This window comes from Chiloscyllium punctatum, unplaced genomic scaffold, assembly GCF_047496795.1.
Source record: "Chiloscyllium punctatum isolate Juve2018m unplaced genomic scaffold, sChiPun1.3 scaffold_842, whole genome shotgun sequence".
Taxonomy (NCBI): Eukaryota; Metazoa; Chordata; class Chondrichthyes; order Orectolobiformes; family Hemiscylliidae; genus Chiloscyllium; species Chiloscyllium punctatum.
The window spans coordinates 21,595-40,728 of NW_027310576.1; the positions used below are offsets into that span (position 1 = coordinate 21,595).

At 45.5% G+C, this 19,134-nt stretch overlaps 1 protein-coding gene across 1 annotated transcript in view; it reads right to left on the reverse strand.

Moving 5' to 3' along the window:
- Window positions 1-916: 916 nt before the first annotated feature.
- Window positions 917-19,134, reverse strand: part of LOC140474109 (serine/threonine-protein kinase MARK2-like) — a 36,291-nt gene continuing 18,073 nt past the window's right edge. The window contains exons 14-15 of the mRNA XM_072567669.1: window positions 9,085-9,111; window positions 917-980 (exon numbers count right to left, since the gene is read on the reverse strand). Coding sequence (XP_072423770.1) covers window positions 932-980; window positions 9,085-9,111 — 76 coding nt within the window. The 3' untranslated portion in view covers window positions 917-931. The remainder of the gene's footprint in view (window positions 981-9,084; window positions 9,112-19,134) is intronic.

The window sequence follows — 19,134 nt, forward strand, 5'->3', positions numbered from 1 at the left end:
GCGCGACCGACAAACACGCAGAGCTCACTGCGCGACCGACAAACACGCACAGAGCTCACTGCGCGACCGACAAACACGCACAGAGCTCACTGCGCGACCGACAAACACGCACAGAGCTCACTGCGCGACTGACAAACACGCACAGAGCTCACTGCGTGACCGACAAACACGCACAGAGCTCACTGCGCGACCGACAAACACACACACAGCTCACTGCGCGACCGACAAATGCACAGAGCACACTGCACAACCGACGTGCACAGAGCTCACTGTGCAACTGACAAACATGCACAGAGCTCACTGCACAACCGACGTGCACAGAGCTCACTGTGCGACTGACACGCGCACACAACGCTCACTGTTCAGGGTGCGACCGACACAGCTAACCATGCAATTGACACGCGCACACAGAGCTCACCGCGTGACTGGCACGCACAAGGCTCACTGCTCAGTCTGCGAATGACACACGCACAGAGCTCACTGCTCAGGTTGCAGCTGACACAGGCGCGCACAGCTCACCGCTCGACCGACACACACACAGAGCTCACTGCTCTGGGTGCGACTGACACAGAGCTCACTGCTCAGGGCGACTGACACAGAGCTCACTGCTCAGGGCGCGACTGGCAAACACGCACAGAGCTCACTGCTCAGGGTACGAGTGACTCACACACATACACACACACACACACACACACACACACACAAACACACACAGAGCTTTCCCTGTGGGCCACAGGTAGTTGTGGCTGCTGGTCTTTCATGCGTTGAAGAGCAAGGGACAACTAATGCAGGAAATGTCTTTTGGAATGTTGACAGTTTTGAAGTGTTTTACGGATCTGGTTTGAGCTCGATTGACACGTTCACCTTGGGCTGAAATTAGAAAGTGTGGAGGCGATAGAGGCACAAGCTTTATAGAAATGGCTTTACATTCTCACCTTGAGCCCTCAGCCCGCTCTCTGCTGTCTCCCTCAATGGGCATCCTCAAAAAAATAATCAAAGTTCAAATTTAGAACAAAACAAAGGGAAGACATCTTTTTAGATAAAGCTGCAGACAATAAGCAGGTGGAACATCTTGTTACTGGTAATCCCCACTTTCCAAATGTTTACTTTATGCAATTTTGCTTTTACAAAAGAGCTACATCACTATCTGTTTTCGCGAATTTGAAGAGGATTTTCACTTTTACGAAAAGCGATACTTTTTTCCACATAAATCATGTACCTTCGCTTTACGCCATTTTCGGCTTGAAAAATTTCCTGGGAACGCTGTACTTTTGGATAGCGGGAGCTACCTCTACCCTGAATCCCACTTCCACCTGCACTATTTGATGGGCTTGAGAGTCCTGAACAACCTTCCTCATGAACAGAGTTCTGAATGTTTCAGGAAGTCTTTCCATGAAACCTACAATCCGACTGCAACGTCTCTTGTTTCCATCCTTAGCTTCCTGCCAGAGACACTACAGAGATCCCTCAGCCACCCAGACAGAACCTATACCAGCCGCAGCCCACGCTGTCCTACACCCACGTTCAGGCTCTGTTCACTGCAGTCTCTTCTTGATGACTGGCTGCCCTATTGTACAGACAGGAGCAGAACACATCACCTCCACAGCACATGCTTAGCATCTCAGACTGAGCAGCATCAAAACTGACAGCAACAGCATTATTTTTTTTAAATCAACTTATTCAGAAATGTTGCTACAAACTTCTGAGACAGCTGAGTTTTGAACTTGAGACTTTTAGCACAGAGGTAGGGATGCTACCCACTATGTCACAAGAGCCCTCTGGGGAGTAGGCTATTGATGACAATATAGTTAGTTCCAGGATGTGTTACTGACGTGGTGATCGATTCCAGGGCATGTTACTAACATAATGATCGATTCCGGGGCGTTACTGACGTGGAGATTGATTTCGGGGCGTGTTACTGACGTGATGATTGATTTCGGGGCGTGTAACTGACGTGGTGCCTGATTTCGGGACGAGTTACTGACGTGGTGCCTGATTTCGGGGCGTGTTACTGACGTGGTGCCTGATTTCGGGGCGTGTTACTGACGTGGTGCCTGATTTCGGGGCGTGTTACTGACGTGGTGCCTGATTTCGGGGCGTGTTACTGACGTGGTGCCTGATTTCGGGGCGAGTTACTGACGTGGTGCCTGATTTCGGGGCGTGTTACTGACGTGGTGCCTGATTTCGGGGCGTGTTACTGACGTGGTGCCTGATTTCGGGGCGTGTTACTGACGTGGTGCCTGATTTCGGGGCGTGTTACTGACGTGGTGCCTGATTTCGGGGCGTGTTACTGACGTGGTGCCTGATTTCGGGACGTGTTACTGACGTGGTGATTGATTTCGGGACGAGTTACTGACGTGGTGATTGATTTCGGGGCGTGTTACTGACGCGGTGATCGATTTCGGGACGTGTTACTGACGTGGTGACTGATTTCGGGACGTGTTACTGACGTGGTGATTGATTTTGGGGTGAGTTACTGACATGGTGCCTGATTTCGGGACGTGTTACTGACGTGGTGATTGATTTTGGGGTGAGTTACTGACATGGTGCCTGATTTCGGGACGTGTTACTGACGTGGTGATTGATTTCGGGGCGTGTTACTGACGCGGTGCCTGATTTCGGGACGTGTTACTGACGTGGTGACTGATTTCGGGGCGTGTTACTGACGTGATGATTGATTTCGGGGCGTGTTACTGACGTGGTGCCTGATTTCGGGACGTGTTACTGACGTGGTGCCTGATTTCAGGGCGTGTTACTGACGTGGTGCCTGATTTCAGGGCGTGTTACTGACGTGGTGCCTGATTTCAGGGCGTGTTACTGACGTGGTGATTGATTTCAGGGCGTGTTACTGACGTGGTGATTGATTTTGGGCCGTGTTACTGACATGGAGCCTGATTTCGGGTTGTGTTATAAATTGAGGTGGGATTGATTTGGTGTGTTACTGACAAGTTGACTGATTTTTCCCCACCCCCACCCTCCTCTAGCTTATCTCGCCACGCTTCAGGCTCTCTGCCTTTATTCCTGATGAAGGGCTTTTGCCCGAAACGTCAATTTTACTGCTCCTCGGATGCTGCCTGAACTGCTGTGCTCTTCTAGCACCACTAATCCAGAATCTGATATCAGAGTGTGTTAAGAATTGACATGGGATTGATTTGGGGTGCGTTATGAATTGGGTGGAATTGATGTGGAGTGATTTAATCACTAATGTGCAGTCTAATTTAGTACTCCTTTCTAGCTGCAAGCACTATGCTACAGTGTTTGACTAGACAGAGCTCTGTTCATCATCTCCCAGTCATGTCCTGCCACAATTCCATTCACACCCAGTGCCTTCTCCCATCCAGCTGCTGTTGAAGTGGAAGTCCAAAAGACGAGACGCCTGGCAGTTTACACTTGTAACGGATTAGGAGGAATCAAGTATCTTTGTTGCAATTGTTCCTTTTGAAACTAAATTATCCATCAAATATAACGGTTAAATTTGACACGCACAGCAACAAATGGGTTAGTCACATTCAATGTTAGACCAAGCATGCACTTTGCGAAACAGCCAACCAACACCCCATCCGTATGGATTCTCACCTTGTTCCAGGCCTAAAGAAACATTGCCAGCATAGGCTGATATACCAGAGGTTAGTGTTTACTGTCCTCCCTTCTCTCCTCAGTTCGCAACTGGCATGAAGTAGATAGGCTGTGCTGGGGGTAGGGCATGGGCCTACAGGATTGGGATGGTGGGGATGGGCTTGCGAGATGGGAGCTTGGGTGTGGACTTGGCCGATGAGGGGTTGGTGCGGGCCTGGAGGATGGGGCAGTGCTTGGGAGACGGGTTGGATGGGCAGGACAATGTGGGAGTGATGAGATGCTGAAGTTTACATGCCAGTGAGAATGAAAGATTCTAAAAGGACAGCAACTGAGGGTAACTAAGGAAGTTAAAGAAAGCATCAAACTGAAATTGCACAATGATGGCTGGCAGGTCAGAAAACTGGACAGAATACAAAGAATTGCACAAAATGACTAGAAAGTGAATAGGGAGGGGAAAATTAAGAGTACAAGAGAAACCAAGCTAGAAATATAAAAACAAATATTAAGAATTTCAATAAGTATTCAACAAGGAAATGAGCAAGTGAGAGCTGCTCTCCAGTAATTATGTTTGCGAACTAATAAAAAGATGCGAGATGGAACAGGAATTGAACAAGTAGTTTGCATTTGTTTTCACTGTAGCAGATACAAATAACATCCAAAAATAATTGTGAATCAGAGGCTGAAAGGGATTGAGGAACTTCAACAGTGATCACCAGGGAGAGGGTACAATGAAAGTCAATATAACTGAAATCTGACACATCTCCTGGCCCAGAATGTCTACCAACTCCAACGTGAAAAAGAAGTGGCTGCTGAGGTTTCAGTTCTTCAAATGAATTCCCAGTAATGGACCCATCAGATGGGAAAACAATGAATGTAACATTTCCATTCAAGGGAGACACGAAGCAGGAAACTACTATCCAATTAGCCTAACAACTGTCATAGGGAATATGCTGGAATCTACTGTAAAAAACAGGGCAGACAGAAAATCTGAAAGCATTCAGTAAGAGTCATGGTTTCATGAAGTGGAAACAGTAATTAATCTATTTATGAGAATTCTTTGTGGAAGTGATGAGCAAAGTCTATTAAGGGGAAACCAGCGGACTCACTGTACGGAGATTTCCTGGAAACTTGTGACAAGGTGCCACACATATTACTCCACAAAATACCAGCCCATGGTACAGTGGCTATTAGCACAGACAGAGGATTAATTAGCTGATTGGAAGTAGAGGGTGTGCCTAAATAGGTCACTTTCCAATTGACAAAATGTAACTAGTGGAGTGCCAGAGTTTAGTGTTGGGACCTCAATTATTTTCAATTTTTATAAAGCCAGATAGGAAACCAAGTTGTAAAGAAGAAAGGAGTCTGCCAAAGGATATAGATAATTTAAGTGAGTGGCAAAATGTGACAGATGTAATAAAATGTGGAATAATGTGAACTTGTGCATTTTGGCAGGAACAATAGAGAAGCAGCATTATTTAAAATTGAACAGAGCTTGTAGAACTGAGATACAGAGGCTCATATGAAGTTCTCTGCAATTCAGAAAACAAATGCCATGTTACTGTTTATTGCAAAGGGAATGGAATACAGTACAAAATTTGTGAAGTTTTATTGCAATTGTATAGAATGCTTGTGATACCACATCTAGAATACAGTGTACACCTTTGATCTCCTTAATTAAGAAACTATTCAAAGCTGTTCAGGAAAGATTCACTTGACCGATTCCTGGGATTGGGGGCAGGGGATTTATCTTTTGAGGAAACTTTGGACAGACTGAGCCTGTATCCATCAGCATTTCGAAGACCGAGAGGTGAACTTTAATGAAACATACAAGATCCTGAGAGGACTTGTAAGGTGGATACTGATGCGGGAGAGACTAGAACATGGGGAATTAGCTTAAAAAAGCAATCAAAGAGACAGTCGGGGTGATCAGGTACAAGGAGAAAAGTGGAGTCAAGGCCACAATCAGCTCAGCTGCAATCTTATTCCATTGTGGAGCAGGTTCAAGGGACCAAATGGACCACTCTTGTTCTTAATTTACATGTATGACCTCCTGAAGTTGGACAGTAAATTTTCTAGCTGTGAGGCAAAACAACCAGACATCACAATGATACATTTGAATGATTAGAGGGGCACTTACTAGAAGCATTGTCTCTCACAGTGAGCAGGACCAAACCTGGGCCCTTCCCACTCTCTCTCTCTAGTTTGTACAAAACTGAGGAGTGAGGCATCAAGACAGGTGCCTGACTGCTTGGGGACAGTGCACTCAGGTATAATTACAAAAGTGTTGAACTTCAAGACCCTGTGCCAACAAAACTACCAGATGAACAGGAGTTACTTATTTCATCAGCCTCAGTCCTTGCAGAGAAACATGGGAAATAAGATGAGAAGGCCATTCCTCCCCTCAAACCTGCTCTAATTCATAACTGACCTTTCACCTTAACCCCATGTCCATTGACATCTGTTAACATTGGGATATCTATATCTCTAACTTGAACCTGCCCAATGACAGATTCACCAATCTCCTCCTCATCTCATTCAGAATTGAGCCCTATACTCTGAGACTATGCCAGTTCATAGACCTCACTACTAGGGGGACACCTCATTTCTGTATCTACTGTAAATTAGAATACTACCTAGATTAGATTACTTACAATGTGGAAACAGGCCCTTCGGCCCAACAAGTCCACACCGACCCTCTGAAGAGCAACCCTCCATTTACCCCTTCACCTAACACTACGGGCAATTTAGCATGGCCAATTCACCTAACCTGCACATTTTTGGACTGTGGGAGGAAACCCACACAGACAATGTGAAAATATGCAAACTCCACACAGACAGTTGCCTGAGGCAGGAATTGAACCCGGGTCTCTGGCGCTGTGAGGCAGCAGTGCTAACCACTGTGCCACCGTGCTGCCCAAATGTCTGAAAGAGGTTGACAAGTTTCTATGGGAATCGCCCTTCATTCCTTGAAACCCCAGAGAACACAGTCCCATCATCCCAGGAATTGTCTAGTGAATCCCTATGAAGAGTATAATATGGGAAGGGGAAGGGACCAGAAATGCGCACCATACTCCAGGTGCAGTCTCACCAGTGTTTTGTGTAATTGGAGTAATGCTCCTGGGCTCCTGTACACAAATCCTCATGATAAATACTAACAGACCGTTTGTCTTCAGAATTGTTTCCGGGCACCTTCATGACAGCATTCAGTAACTCCTGGACAAGGACAACTCAGTCCCTTTGCACATCAACACACTTCCAATCTCTTACTGGCATTTAAAGTGGACATCATTTTCCACATATATTCCACCTGTCTATTCCACTCACCAATCTGTCCATATACCCTTTAAACTTTGTTGCAGCATCAACCTCAAAGTCATTTTCACCGCGCTCACCGCCCCCCACCCCAACACACTGCACACTCCCTTATCAACTCCGCCAGACACTCAAAACTCAAAGTTCTGTTCAATCTCATTTCCCTTTCAGAAATCCATGTTGCCTCTATCCACAACTATCACTGTTGAAGTATCCCCTTATCACATCCTTTATATTAGACTTGAATATTTTTCCGACAACTGACATCAGTCTTACAAGTCAGTAACTCCCCATTTTCTCTCTAATCTTTGTTTAAACAGGGGAGTTACATTTGACACATTCTATTCTGCAGAAACCATTCCAGAATTAGATAGAACTCTGACCATCTTTTGACCTTCACCTTCCAATAGTCTAAGATGTAGATCATCAGGTCCTGAGGATTTATCAACTTTCAGTTCCATTATTTTCTCCACTACCACTTTTGTACCATTACCTCAATTCCCTAGTATTGCTGAAAGTCAGATATAAAGTCATTGTTTTGTTACTCTGCTATTCCCTTATTCCCCATTTCAGAATCTCCTGCCTCTGGCTGCAATGGGCTCACATTTGGCTTGTTCATCTTTTTCTCTTTACATAAACCTGTCGAGGTTTCTCACTCTTTTACTTTCACTTTTCATTCTCCCTTCCTTTATTAGTTTTGTGTCTTCCTTGACTGAATTCTAAAATGCTACCAATGTTTGGACTTTCTACTTTTTTGGCAACTTTGTAAGTCTATGCTTTTGATCTCATAAAATCTTTAACTTCCCTTGTTACCTATGGTTGGAGCATCCATCCTGCTGGATAATAAATGTGTTGCAAACCATGTTTAGCCATTGTGTGGCCAAAAATGTTAGACATTGGCTACCTACATCATTTTAACGTAGTCACAGCCAATTTGCCCCCCCATACTGTCATGGTTTCCTTTGTTTAGATCAAAGACCCTCATTTCAGGGTGAACTATATCACTTTTGAACTTAATGGTTTAGCCCTGCCATACTCTGGCCATTTTCCTAAAGGCCTCTTTACCGCAAGATTATTAATTCGGCCTCTCATTGCCCATTCTCAACTCATCACGTTCTGTCACGAAAATCATCCCACACCCATTCCAGGAATCAGTCCTCCACAGTATTAGCACTAGTTAGGTTGACCTGACCTACATGAAGGACCCTATTGTTACAGCATTACTCTTGCTACACATATCTTTTAATTTCCTAATTAATACCATGCCTGGCATTACCTCTACTGTCTAGTGGCTTCTACAGCACTCTGACCAATGCTTGGTGTTTCTTAGCTCCACCCAAGTTGACTGAACATCTCCCTCTGACCTACTACACAAACATACTGATCTCTTATTAACAGCACTTGCTCAGCACCTTTTCCTTTCACTGTTCTCTCCGAAATGGTGAAAAACACTTAAACATTCGGCTTTGGCCACTCTGAAATCAAAGTGAATCTCTGAACCCACAGATCCAGAGCATTACTCATGGAGACTCTGGTAGTTGAAAGAAACAGCAGCAGGTTCCTCACGGGAGCAATCCAAATTTGCCACGCTCTCCAAGAATGATTCTAACCGTAACCTCAATTCTGAAACCAGCAACTCCGCTCCACAGTAAGGCCTCCAGAGGGATAGGGAACACCAGCAGCATCCTAACTGGGTGAATGTTCTTCCTCAGAAAGCCATTCTGTTGATTGGCTATTCTATCCCAAAGGAGTATTGCAGCTTACTCTGATCACTCAATCATTGCTGTGTTCTCTGTGGTGGATTGGAGTTTAGGGAGGTGGACGGAGACAGGTGAATGGAAGGTCCCACCTTAGAAAGACAATTAGGAGAAGTGACCCTCAAATAATGTATTGTCCTCAGGATAAGAAAGGTTTGCTCCCGAGAGAAAGTGCTTAACTGCCCACAAGCCCGAGACACCAATCCATTCCAGCTCCCCCCACCCCACCCCACTCACAACAGCCCTCACATCTCCAAAACAGCATGCGTCACCTTAGAAAACAACATATCCCACATTAGCCCTAAGAACACCGAACAGTGACGGAAACAGAGAGGAAAGGTTGAGTGACAAGACAGCAAGAGCAGTGATGACAGAAAGAGAGGCCAAGGTGTTAGTAACATAACCAGCATGAAAACATACAATGGGTGTGTGTTCCTACCTTCTCGCAAATCTGAAAGACAGATTTCTAAAAACAGAAACAAGAAGAAAGGTGTGAAGGGCAAATGAGTCACAATGACCGACGCCACCATTGTCGACATGATGCAGTGCACACTGCTACAATCACCAGCAGCAGTTCAGAGATTCCAGATTGCTATACACCATTCCCTTTCTCACCACAACCTTCACTCAGGAGCTAGCTGGCTGTAAGGTGCACTATAGTCTTTGCCCATTATCCACCTAGAGGCAGAGCTCACTGGACAGGAATCAGTTGGGGAATCTCTGGCCGTCACAGCCCACTTTCAGCTACATCCATGGATATGGCTCAGAACAGGAGGGAGTGCAGACAAAGAGGGCTGGTCAGCTGAACAATAGGTTGGAGATTTAGGACACTGTTTGACCTAGTCTCCAAAAGACAGGCTGCTGCATCTCCACATACCAGCAAACCCCCAGCCCCCAAGCCTGAACTGGGCCTCCACTGGCAGAAGGACAGTTCCCTAGCCCGGTGACTGACTGGCACACAGCTGCCTGACCTGGTGGGGACAAATCTAGGGGGTGTGGGGAACATATTCCTGTCACAGGTTTCACAGGAAGAGCTGGTGTCAATACGAACACTCGTAAGCGAGTAAACAATTGGCAGGTTACTCGCTGCTTGTAGGAAATCAGCTAAGATGGTTACATTTATCTGCAGGATGTAACATTCAACCTTCCCAAAATGTCACAACCAATTATAAACCCATCAACTAGCACCATCCATACCAATGGCACCAAAAGGAGGTGAATCACCCCAGCATCAGGGATTGATGGAGGGAGGGGGTCACCTCCAGCCCTAAGACTGAAACATTACACAAACGCAGGGTGGGGACAGTCTAAAATCCAGGAGGACATGAGTTTTTTTTTGAAGGGGGGGGGGGAAAAGAGGGGGATCTAAAATCAAGGAGGGTGAGGAAGGGGAATCTAAAAGCAACCAGGTCAACCGGTTTCTCTGACCCCACAGACACGTGGAGATGTTCCAACACACCGCCATGTCTCAATGGAGAGAGTCAGGCAAGTGTGACCAGTTTCCCCATTTGAAACAGCAATGACATACATGACACACAGAGAAGATGACTCAGTGACATACAGCATCAGGGGCAAAGGAAAGGAGCATCAGAAAGAGGACGAGGCCAGGCCAAACTCTACTGTCAGCAACACTAACTCCAATAATCAGCCAATGCCTGAGGCCACCACCTCTTGCTGCACACACAATAATAAAGCACACTTATGCCTTTCCCGCCCCCAACCTTGAATTAATCAAGTGACACTCTAAGTAAAAGATAGCTGTGATCCTACTGAAGGGTGGAACAGACTCAAGGGGCCGGATGGCTGGTTTTGCACCAAATTCATAGTAGTGTGTTCTTCATTTAATTTGTAAAACCAATTATTTGTGTGCGCTTCCTTCCTGCCACATATCACACTACTTTATTCCATTAACACGCAATCTTCCTCTATAAACAAGTCACAAAATAATTCCACCCTCCCACCAATGAAGCACCATTGCCAATGGAACAAAACAACAGGGAAAGGGTTAGGGCGAGGGCAAAAGATGGGAGGGCAGGAGGGGGGCAAGAAGAGTGTGAGAGGGTCTGCCTGGAGAAGTGCACTGGGGACTGGGAGCCGGTGTGGAGTTCATTACAACATGGTACCCTTTCACAGTGAATGAGATGAGGCTCGGGAGCTTTGTCGAGTTAAATGTGTCACCATGGTAACAGTCACAGACCACCCACATCCTGATATTGCCACGGAGACAGTGTACAGCAGTAAGTGCGGTATTCTCTTCCGATCACTCACTATGTACATGCTCTACTCTTCTGGGGATGGACCGAAAATCAAAGGCAGTGTCCTTCCTCCAGGTCCCAAATTTTAACAAGTGATTATTGTTTTCAGGCAGGACACAGGTTAACACTGAACAGTGAGAATCCTTCATCACCCAAACACCTGATGCAAACACGCATCTTTGGATGCTGAGCAAAGTTAAACGGAGCCAAGTTTCAATTAAAACATTGGTGACAATTTAAATGCAATAAAAATCTCTGGGATAAAAAAAGCTATTCTAATGGTGACCACACAAACACTGTCTAATTACAATAAGAAGCTGGCTGGGTCACTACTCTCCTTTAGTGAGGGAAACCTATTGTCCTTACCCAGTCGTGCCTACACCACGCCAATGGGATTAACTCTTAACTGCCCTCTGACACTGCCCAGCAGCTCCTTTGACTCTTGGGGCAATTGGGGACAAGTAACTCTGTTTCCTTTCCCTCCCCTCTGGCAACTCCCCTCCCCCCACACATACCCCCTGCCCCCACCCACATTCACTCCCCCACCCACACACCTAGCCATACCCACAGCCCCTTCCCCTCCATACACACATTCTGTTTCACCAACAGCCCCCCACCCACCCACGCAGCTAACTACACCCCAACCCCTTCCCTCCACGCCCCACCTTCAACACCCCCACATACACACCACTCCCAACCACACACCTACCCATACCGCCACACCCATTCATCCTATCACCCCCAACACACACGCCCTACTCCCTCCAGAAGAATTTGCGTCCACGTCCACCCACCCTCCTCCCCCTCCACACCCTCCCAGATGTTGGGAGCAGCAAGATCTTTGAGTCAGGATGTAATGTTTATGGGACGGATGGATACAATTATGATACAGGTCAGCCAATGATGTAATGGATAGACCAGACTTGAGGGGCTGAACAGCATGCCTGCTCTGTAGGAGTCTGACAGGTCCACCCTGCTGAGTTAAAATGCTGTGTTTTGTTTGCTAACACTGCACATGAATATGAACTTGTCGAGCCTGCCTTGCCTGATAACACCCGACACATGAACTGAATACCAATCACCTGCTCACGTCTTCTCCAGACACTGAACAAGGACAGTGACCCAGCCCTGCTAACACTATGCGCAATGCAGACCCTCTCTCTAACACACACACATTTTCCTAGTTAGCAGCTCTGAGCTGGTCAAGTTCTCCTGGCTATAGGACTGCTCATTTTTGCTTGCTGTCCTTGTCCAGTATTCAATAGGGACAGGAAAGGAGACACACAGATCACAGGAAATTCTTCAGTAGAGTTAAGACACAAAGATTAACTCAATTTACAACTGCTGAACGTCAGTTATTCTTGTGGGTTACAGTTTTGTGTCTGCTCATTTTGAAAAGCCTTCTTTCCACCTACTACTCACTCTTGCTCAGACATTCTCCAGCTCAATGCTCTGCCATTCTCTCAGGAGCCACTAGGTGTCAGCCATGTACAGGCCAGGATGTAATTGGAAACCAGGGCTGGTCATAGAACAGTGCAGCAATGAAACAGGCCCTTTGGCCCAACATGTCCGTAATACTATCCTAAACTAATCCCATCTGTCTGCACATGGTTCATATCCTTCTATCATCTGTGTGCCTGTCTAAGTGCTGCTTAAACTTTGCGTCTGCCATGTCCCCTGGCAGGGCATTCCAGATACTTATCACCATCTGTAAAAATCTTGCACACCTCTATTCAACTTTTCCCTCTCACCTTAAACCCTGGGAAACAGACTCTGTCTACTCTATCTATACATCTCATAATTTTATAAACTTCTAAGAGGCCCAACACTCCAGCAAAAACACTCCAAGTTGTCCAACCTCACCTTATAGTTAATACACTCGGATCTAAAAAAACATCCTGGTAAACCTCTTCTGCATCCTCTCCAAAGGATGCATTCTTCCTGTAGTGTAACAACCAGAACTGTGCACAGTATTCCAAATGTGTCAACTAGAAGTTATTGGCCATGCTTCCTTGGGAAATGAGGGCAGTGTGCTTGCGCCCACCTATGCCACCGTAGTTCAATTCCCCATATGATTGGCTTCAGCAGCCCAGACCCCAGCTAGGACACAATGAATGGGACTGACTGTACAAATACAGTGATTACAGTCGCAAGGTAAAGGCTGGGAATCCTGCAGCAAGTAGCTCATCTCCCGACTTCACAGAGTCTGTCCACCAGCTGTAAGGCATAAGGAACTCCCTCCCTCACAGCATAATGGGTCTTTCAGCACCACCTTCTCAACAAGTAGGGACAGGTAATAAATGCTGGGACGGGTAATAAATGCTGGCCCAGTCAGCAACACACATGGCCCAGAAAACAAATTAAATCTAGGAAGAGGACAGCAAACGGGGATCAGGGTCATCTTTTTTGAATATAACCTGTGCTGAGTAAGTTTCTGAGAGATCTCTCATGAACTCCAAAGATTAATGGCCCAGCCTCCTCAACCTTTGCTCAAAGGAGAGAATCAATCTGCGGAAGCATCCTTCTACGAAAAAACATTCTCTCCCAAAGGTAAGGGACCAGAACTGCACACAATACTCAAGATGTGGCTTCACAAAGGTTCAATGAGATTGAAGTCAAGCATCTTTATCTCTGTACTTGAGATAAAGGCCAACACATGAGCATACAAGGTCACCCAGCCCCTCGAGACTGCTGCACCATTTGTTCAGATTGTGGATGGCCTGATCACTCCACATTACTATCTACCCCAATACCCTTTAATTCCTCCCCCCGCACCCCCACCCCCACCCTGCTTATCAAGAATCTCTCCATCTTTGCCTTAAAAATATTCAAAGACTCTGCTTCCATCACCTTTTGATGAACCAAGTTCCGAAAGTCTTCTCTGAAATGCTTCCAACATATTTGCATCCTTCCTAGAATAATAACAACACAATACCCCTAGATGCAGACTGAATAGTTGACACATTATCTCCCCATTCATGCTCAAGTCTCATATCCACAGCGATACATTCAAATCCCTTTCCTGAATATTTGCTGTACCTACAGACAAACATTTTGTGATTCATGCACTCGAACACCCAGATCCCTCTGCATCTTTGAGCTCTGCAATATCTCACTGTTTAATTAATCTGCTTTATTCTTTCTGCCAAATGGACAACTTCACTTTTTTTTTCCCCACACTGGCCTTCATCGGTCAGATCATTGCCTATTCACCACCTATGAATAACCTTTTGGAGCTATCTATGTCCTTTCCACATCTTCCTGGCAATCTTTGTGCCATCAGCAAACCTAGAAACTATATCTTTGAACCCTTCGTTACAGTCACTTGTAAGCTGTGGCGGCCCCAGCAATGACTCCTGTGGCTCTTCACCCCAAACCTGGGGACTTGCCACCCCTTGACTCCAGTGTCCCCGGTGATTGTGATTTATCCAAGTTTCTTCCTCCCTTCCACTTCCTGATTTACACCTAGTTTGGGGATCTTACTTTTATCCTTTACAGTGAACATAGAACACAGAAAAGTACAGCACAGAACAGGGCGTTAGGCTCACAAAATTGTGCTAAGACTTAATCCTAATGTAAAATATAGTAATTTAACCTACACGCCCCTCAACTCACTGCTATCCATGTGCATGTCCAGCAGTCGCTTAAATGTCCCCAATGACTTGGCTTCCACCACCTCAGCTGGCAACACATTCCATGCATTCACAACTCTCTGAGTAAAGAACATACCTGTGATGTCTCCTTTATACCATCTCCTAATATCTTCAAACTATGACTTCTCGTATCAGTCAACCCTGGTCTGGGGAAAAGTCTCTGGCTATTGACTCTATCTATTCCACTCATTATTTTGTACACCACAATCAGGTCTCCTCTCTTCCTCCTTCTCTCCAGAAATAAAAGTCCGAGCATATTCAACCTTTCTTCATAAGGCAAGCCCTCCAGTCCAGGCAGCATCCTGGTAAACCTTCTTTGCACCCTCTCCAAAGCCTCTGTATCTTTCCTATGAACTCTGATGTAAAACACCTGTTTGATTCACTTTCCATCTATTATTTTCCATTATGCGTTCTCGAGACACACTCTCTGTAAGATCAATGCTCACTTTGTGAACTCTTCTTTATCAAAATGTTATAGAAAACTCTTACTGCTTTCATATTTCTGGCTACTTTTTTCCCATACTCCAATCTTTCATTCCTTATTTATCTTTTAGTTATTATTTTCCTTCCTGTTAATATGATGTCCAATCCTCTGACCCACAATCCATCCCTGTAAATGTTTACCATGTATCCACTTGGAAACCGTCGAGACAGGCGACACTATCAGTCCAAAAGGCAACAGGTCTGCCAATCAAAAACTGGTGTGGAGGCAGAGCTAAGAAGTCAAACATCATGCAGAGCCGTGATAATAGGGGACTCCATAGTGAGAGGGACTGAAAGGGGTTTCTGTGGCAACAGACGGGATTTGAGGATGGTGGACAGCCTCCCTGGTGCCAGGATCCAGGACGTCACCGACAGAGAGCAGGGAATCCTCAATGTCAAAGGTGAAGAGCCAGAGGTGGTGGTGCATGCCGGCACAAAGGATGCCGGGAAGAAGAGGAGGGACGTGCTACAGCAAGACTTCAGAGAACTCAGAAGGCGGCTGAAAAACAGGACTTCCAGGGTGGTTATCTCTGGTTTTCTTCCAGTTTGTTGGGCTGGAGAGGGCAGGAACAGGGAGATATTGGACTTGAATGTGTGGCCGAGGAACTGGTGCAGGAAGCAAGGATTTAAATTCTTGGATCACTGGGATATGTTTTGCAGTAATTATAAAATATACAAGAGGGATGGGCTGCACCTTCATAGGTGGGGGAAACCAGCATTTTGGCTGGCAGGTTGGCCACTGCAATACAGGAGTGTTTAAACTAAGAAGTTGGGGGGGAGGAATCTGGATTTCTAGGAAGTTAAAGGGAAAATGAGAATAAAAGAAGTTAAGAAAGACAACAGAATCAATGGAGCAGAAAACTCAAGGGATCATACAGTATGGTCAAGTGAAATAGGGAATGATAGGAAGGGTGAGGGGAGTAACAAATTAAATTCATATTATATATGAATGCACGAACATTGAAAAATGATTACCAATGCGTCCATGATTTCTAGAGCCACCTCCTTAAGTACCCTGGGATGCAGACCATCAGGTCCCGGAGAGTTCAGACCTAACAGGTGGATGAGCTTGAGGCTCAGTTGGAAATCGGCAGGTACGATGTTGTGGGGATAAGTGAGATGTGGCCTCAAGTGGACAGGGCCTGGGAAATGAATATTCAAGACTTAACGTGCTATCGAAAGGACAGACTAACAGGCAGAGGGAAGTGGCGTGGCCCTGTTGGTGAGGAATGATATTCAGTCCCTTGCGAGGGAAGGGGACATAAAATCAGGAGATGTAGAGTCAGTATGGAGAGAGCTGAGAAATTCTAAAAGCAGAAAGACCCTAATGGGAGCTAGGTACAGGACCCCAAACAGTAGTCTGCATGTAGGGTGTAAGTTGAATAAGGAGTTGAAATTGGCCTGTCGCAAAGGTATTACTACAGTTGTTATGGGGGATTTCAACATACAGGTAGACTGGGAGAATCAGGATGGTACTGGTCCCCAAGAAAAGGAGTTTGTGGAGTGCCTTCAAGATGGATTCTGAGAATAGATTGTACTGGAGCCTACCAGGGAGAAAGCAATTCTGGATCTGGAGTTGTGCAATGAACTGGATTTGATCAGGGACCTTGAAGTAAAGGAGCCATGAGGAGGTCGTGACCATAATATGAGAATCGGGAGGGTCAGTGTTGCAGTTGAACAAAGGGAACTATGGAGCTATGAGGGAGGAGCTGGCCAAAGTTCATTGGTTCAATACCCTAGAAGAGATGGCAGTGGAACAACAATGGCAGGTATTTCTGGATATTATGCAGAAGGTACAGGATCAGTTCATTCCAAAGAGGAAGAAAGATCCTAAGGGGAGGCAGGGGTGGCCGTGGCTGACGAGGCAAGTTAAGGACCATATAAAGACAAAAGGGAAAAAGTATAACATAGCAAAGGTGAGAGGGAAATCGGAGGACTGGGAAGCTTTTAAAGAACAGAGTATAACTAAAAAGGAAATACGCGGAGAAAAAATGAGGTACAAAGGCAAACTGGCCAAAAATATGAAGGAGGATTGTAAAAGCTTTTTTACGTACGTGAAAAGAAAAACAATGGTTAAGACTAAAATTGGGCTCTTGAAGACAGAAACAGGTGAATTTATTATGGGGAACAAGGAAACAGCAGAAGAGTTGAATAGGTACTTTGGATCTGTCTTCACAAGCAATCTCAGGCAGGAAATGGTGTTGGATTGACTGTTAGGTCTGAACTCTCCGGGACCTGATGGTCTGCATCCCAGGGTACTTAAGGAGGTGGCTCTAGAAATCATGGACGCATTGGTAATCATTTTTCAATGTTCTACCAATTCAGGATCAGTTCCTGCGGATTGGAGGATGGCTAATATTGTCCCACTTTTCAAGAAGGGAGGGAGAGAGAAAACGGAATTACAGACCAGTTAGCCTGACGTCAGTGGAGGGAAAGATGTTGGAGTCAATTATAACAGGTGAAATTACGTCTCATTTGGATAGCAGTAACAGGATAGGCCAGAGTCAGCATGGTTTTATCAAGGGGAAATCATGCTTGACTAATCTTCTGGAATTTTTTGAGGATGTAATCATGAAGATGGACAAGGGAGAGCCAGTGGATGTAGTGTACCTGGACTTTCAGAAAGCCTTTGATAAAGTTCCACATAGGAGATTGGTGGGGCACATGGTAGTGGGGGCAAAATACTGACTTGAATTGAAAATTGGCTGGCTGACAGGAAGCAAAGAGTAGTGATAAACGGGTCCCATTCAGAATGGCAGGCAGTGACCAGTGAGGTACCACAAAGTTCGATGCTGGGACAGCAGCTGTTAACAATATACATCAATGATATAGATGAAGGTATTAAAGTAATATTAGCAAATTTGCTGATGACATAAAGCTGGGTGGCAGGATGAATGTAAGAAGAATGTTATGAGAATACAGGGTGACTTGGACAGGCTAGGTGAGTGGACAGATGCATGGTAAATGCAGTTTAATGTGGATAAATGTGCAGTTATCCACTTTGGTGGCAAGAACAGGAAGGTGGATTACTATCTAAATGGAGTCAAGTTAGGTAAAGGGGCAGTACAACGAGATCTAGGTGTTCTTGTGCATCAGTCAATGAAAGCAAGCATGCAGGTACAGCAGGCAGTGAAGAAAGCTAATAGCATGTTGGCCTTCATAACAAAAGGAATTGAGTATACAAGCAAAGAGGTCCTTCTACAGCTGTAAAGGGTCCTGGTGAGACTACATCTGGAGTATTGTGTGTAGTCTTGGTCTCCAAATTTGAGGAAGGACATTCTGGCTATTGAGAGAGTAGAGAATAGGTTCATGAGGTCAATTCCCAGAATGGCAGGACTATCATATTTTGAAAGATTGAAACGACTGGGCTTGCATATACTTGAGTTTAGAAGGATGAGAGGGGATCTGATTGAGATGTATAAGATTATTAAAGGATTAGACACTCTGAGGGCAGGAAGCATTTTTCCGCTGATGGGTGAGTCCAGAACTAGAGAACACAGTTTAAAAATAAGGGGTCGGCCATTTAAAACAGAGTTGAGGAGAAACTTCTTCACCCAGAGAGTGGTGGACATATGGAATGTTCTGCCCCAGAAGGCAGTGGAGGCCAAGTCTCTGGATACTTTCAAGAAAGAGATGGATAGAGCTCTTAAGGATAAGCGTTATGGGGATAAGGCAGGAGCAGGATACTGATTGTGGATGATCAGCCATGATCAGAATGAATGGTGGTGCTGGCTCGAAGGGCCGTAATGGCCTACCCCTGCACCTATTGTCTATTACTTGCAGGTTAAAATCCTCCAAATGATCACTGTGCTTTTCTGACAAGTTCCAAATTTCTTCCTGAATACATTGCCGTGTGATTACTTTGTTGGAGGATCTGTATACAATCCTACAAGTGCCTTTCGTCAGTCAGTATTTCATCTTTAAGCAAGCTGGCTCGACACCCACTTCCTGAACTTAGCTCATTCCTCCCGGTTGTGCTTATTAGCATAACCACCCCTCCAAAGTATCTTAGCTTGATGAGATGTTCTGAGATGTTGTGGTTGCTTGTTAGCTTCCAGTGCCACATGACTATGAGATTCCTGAGGCACTTTCAATACC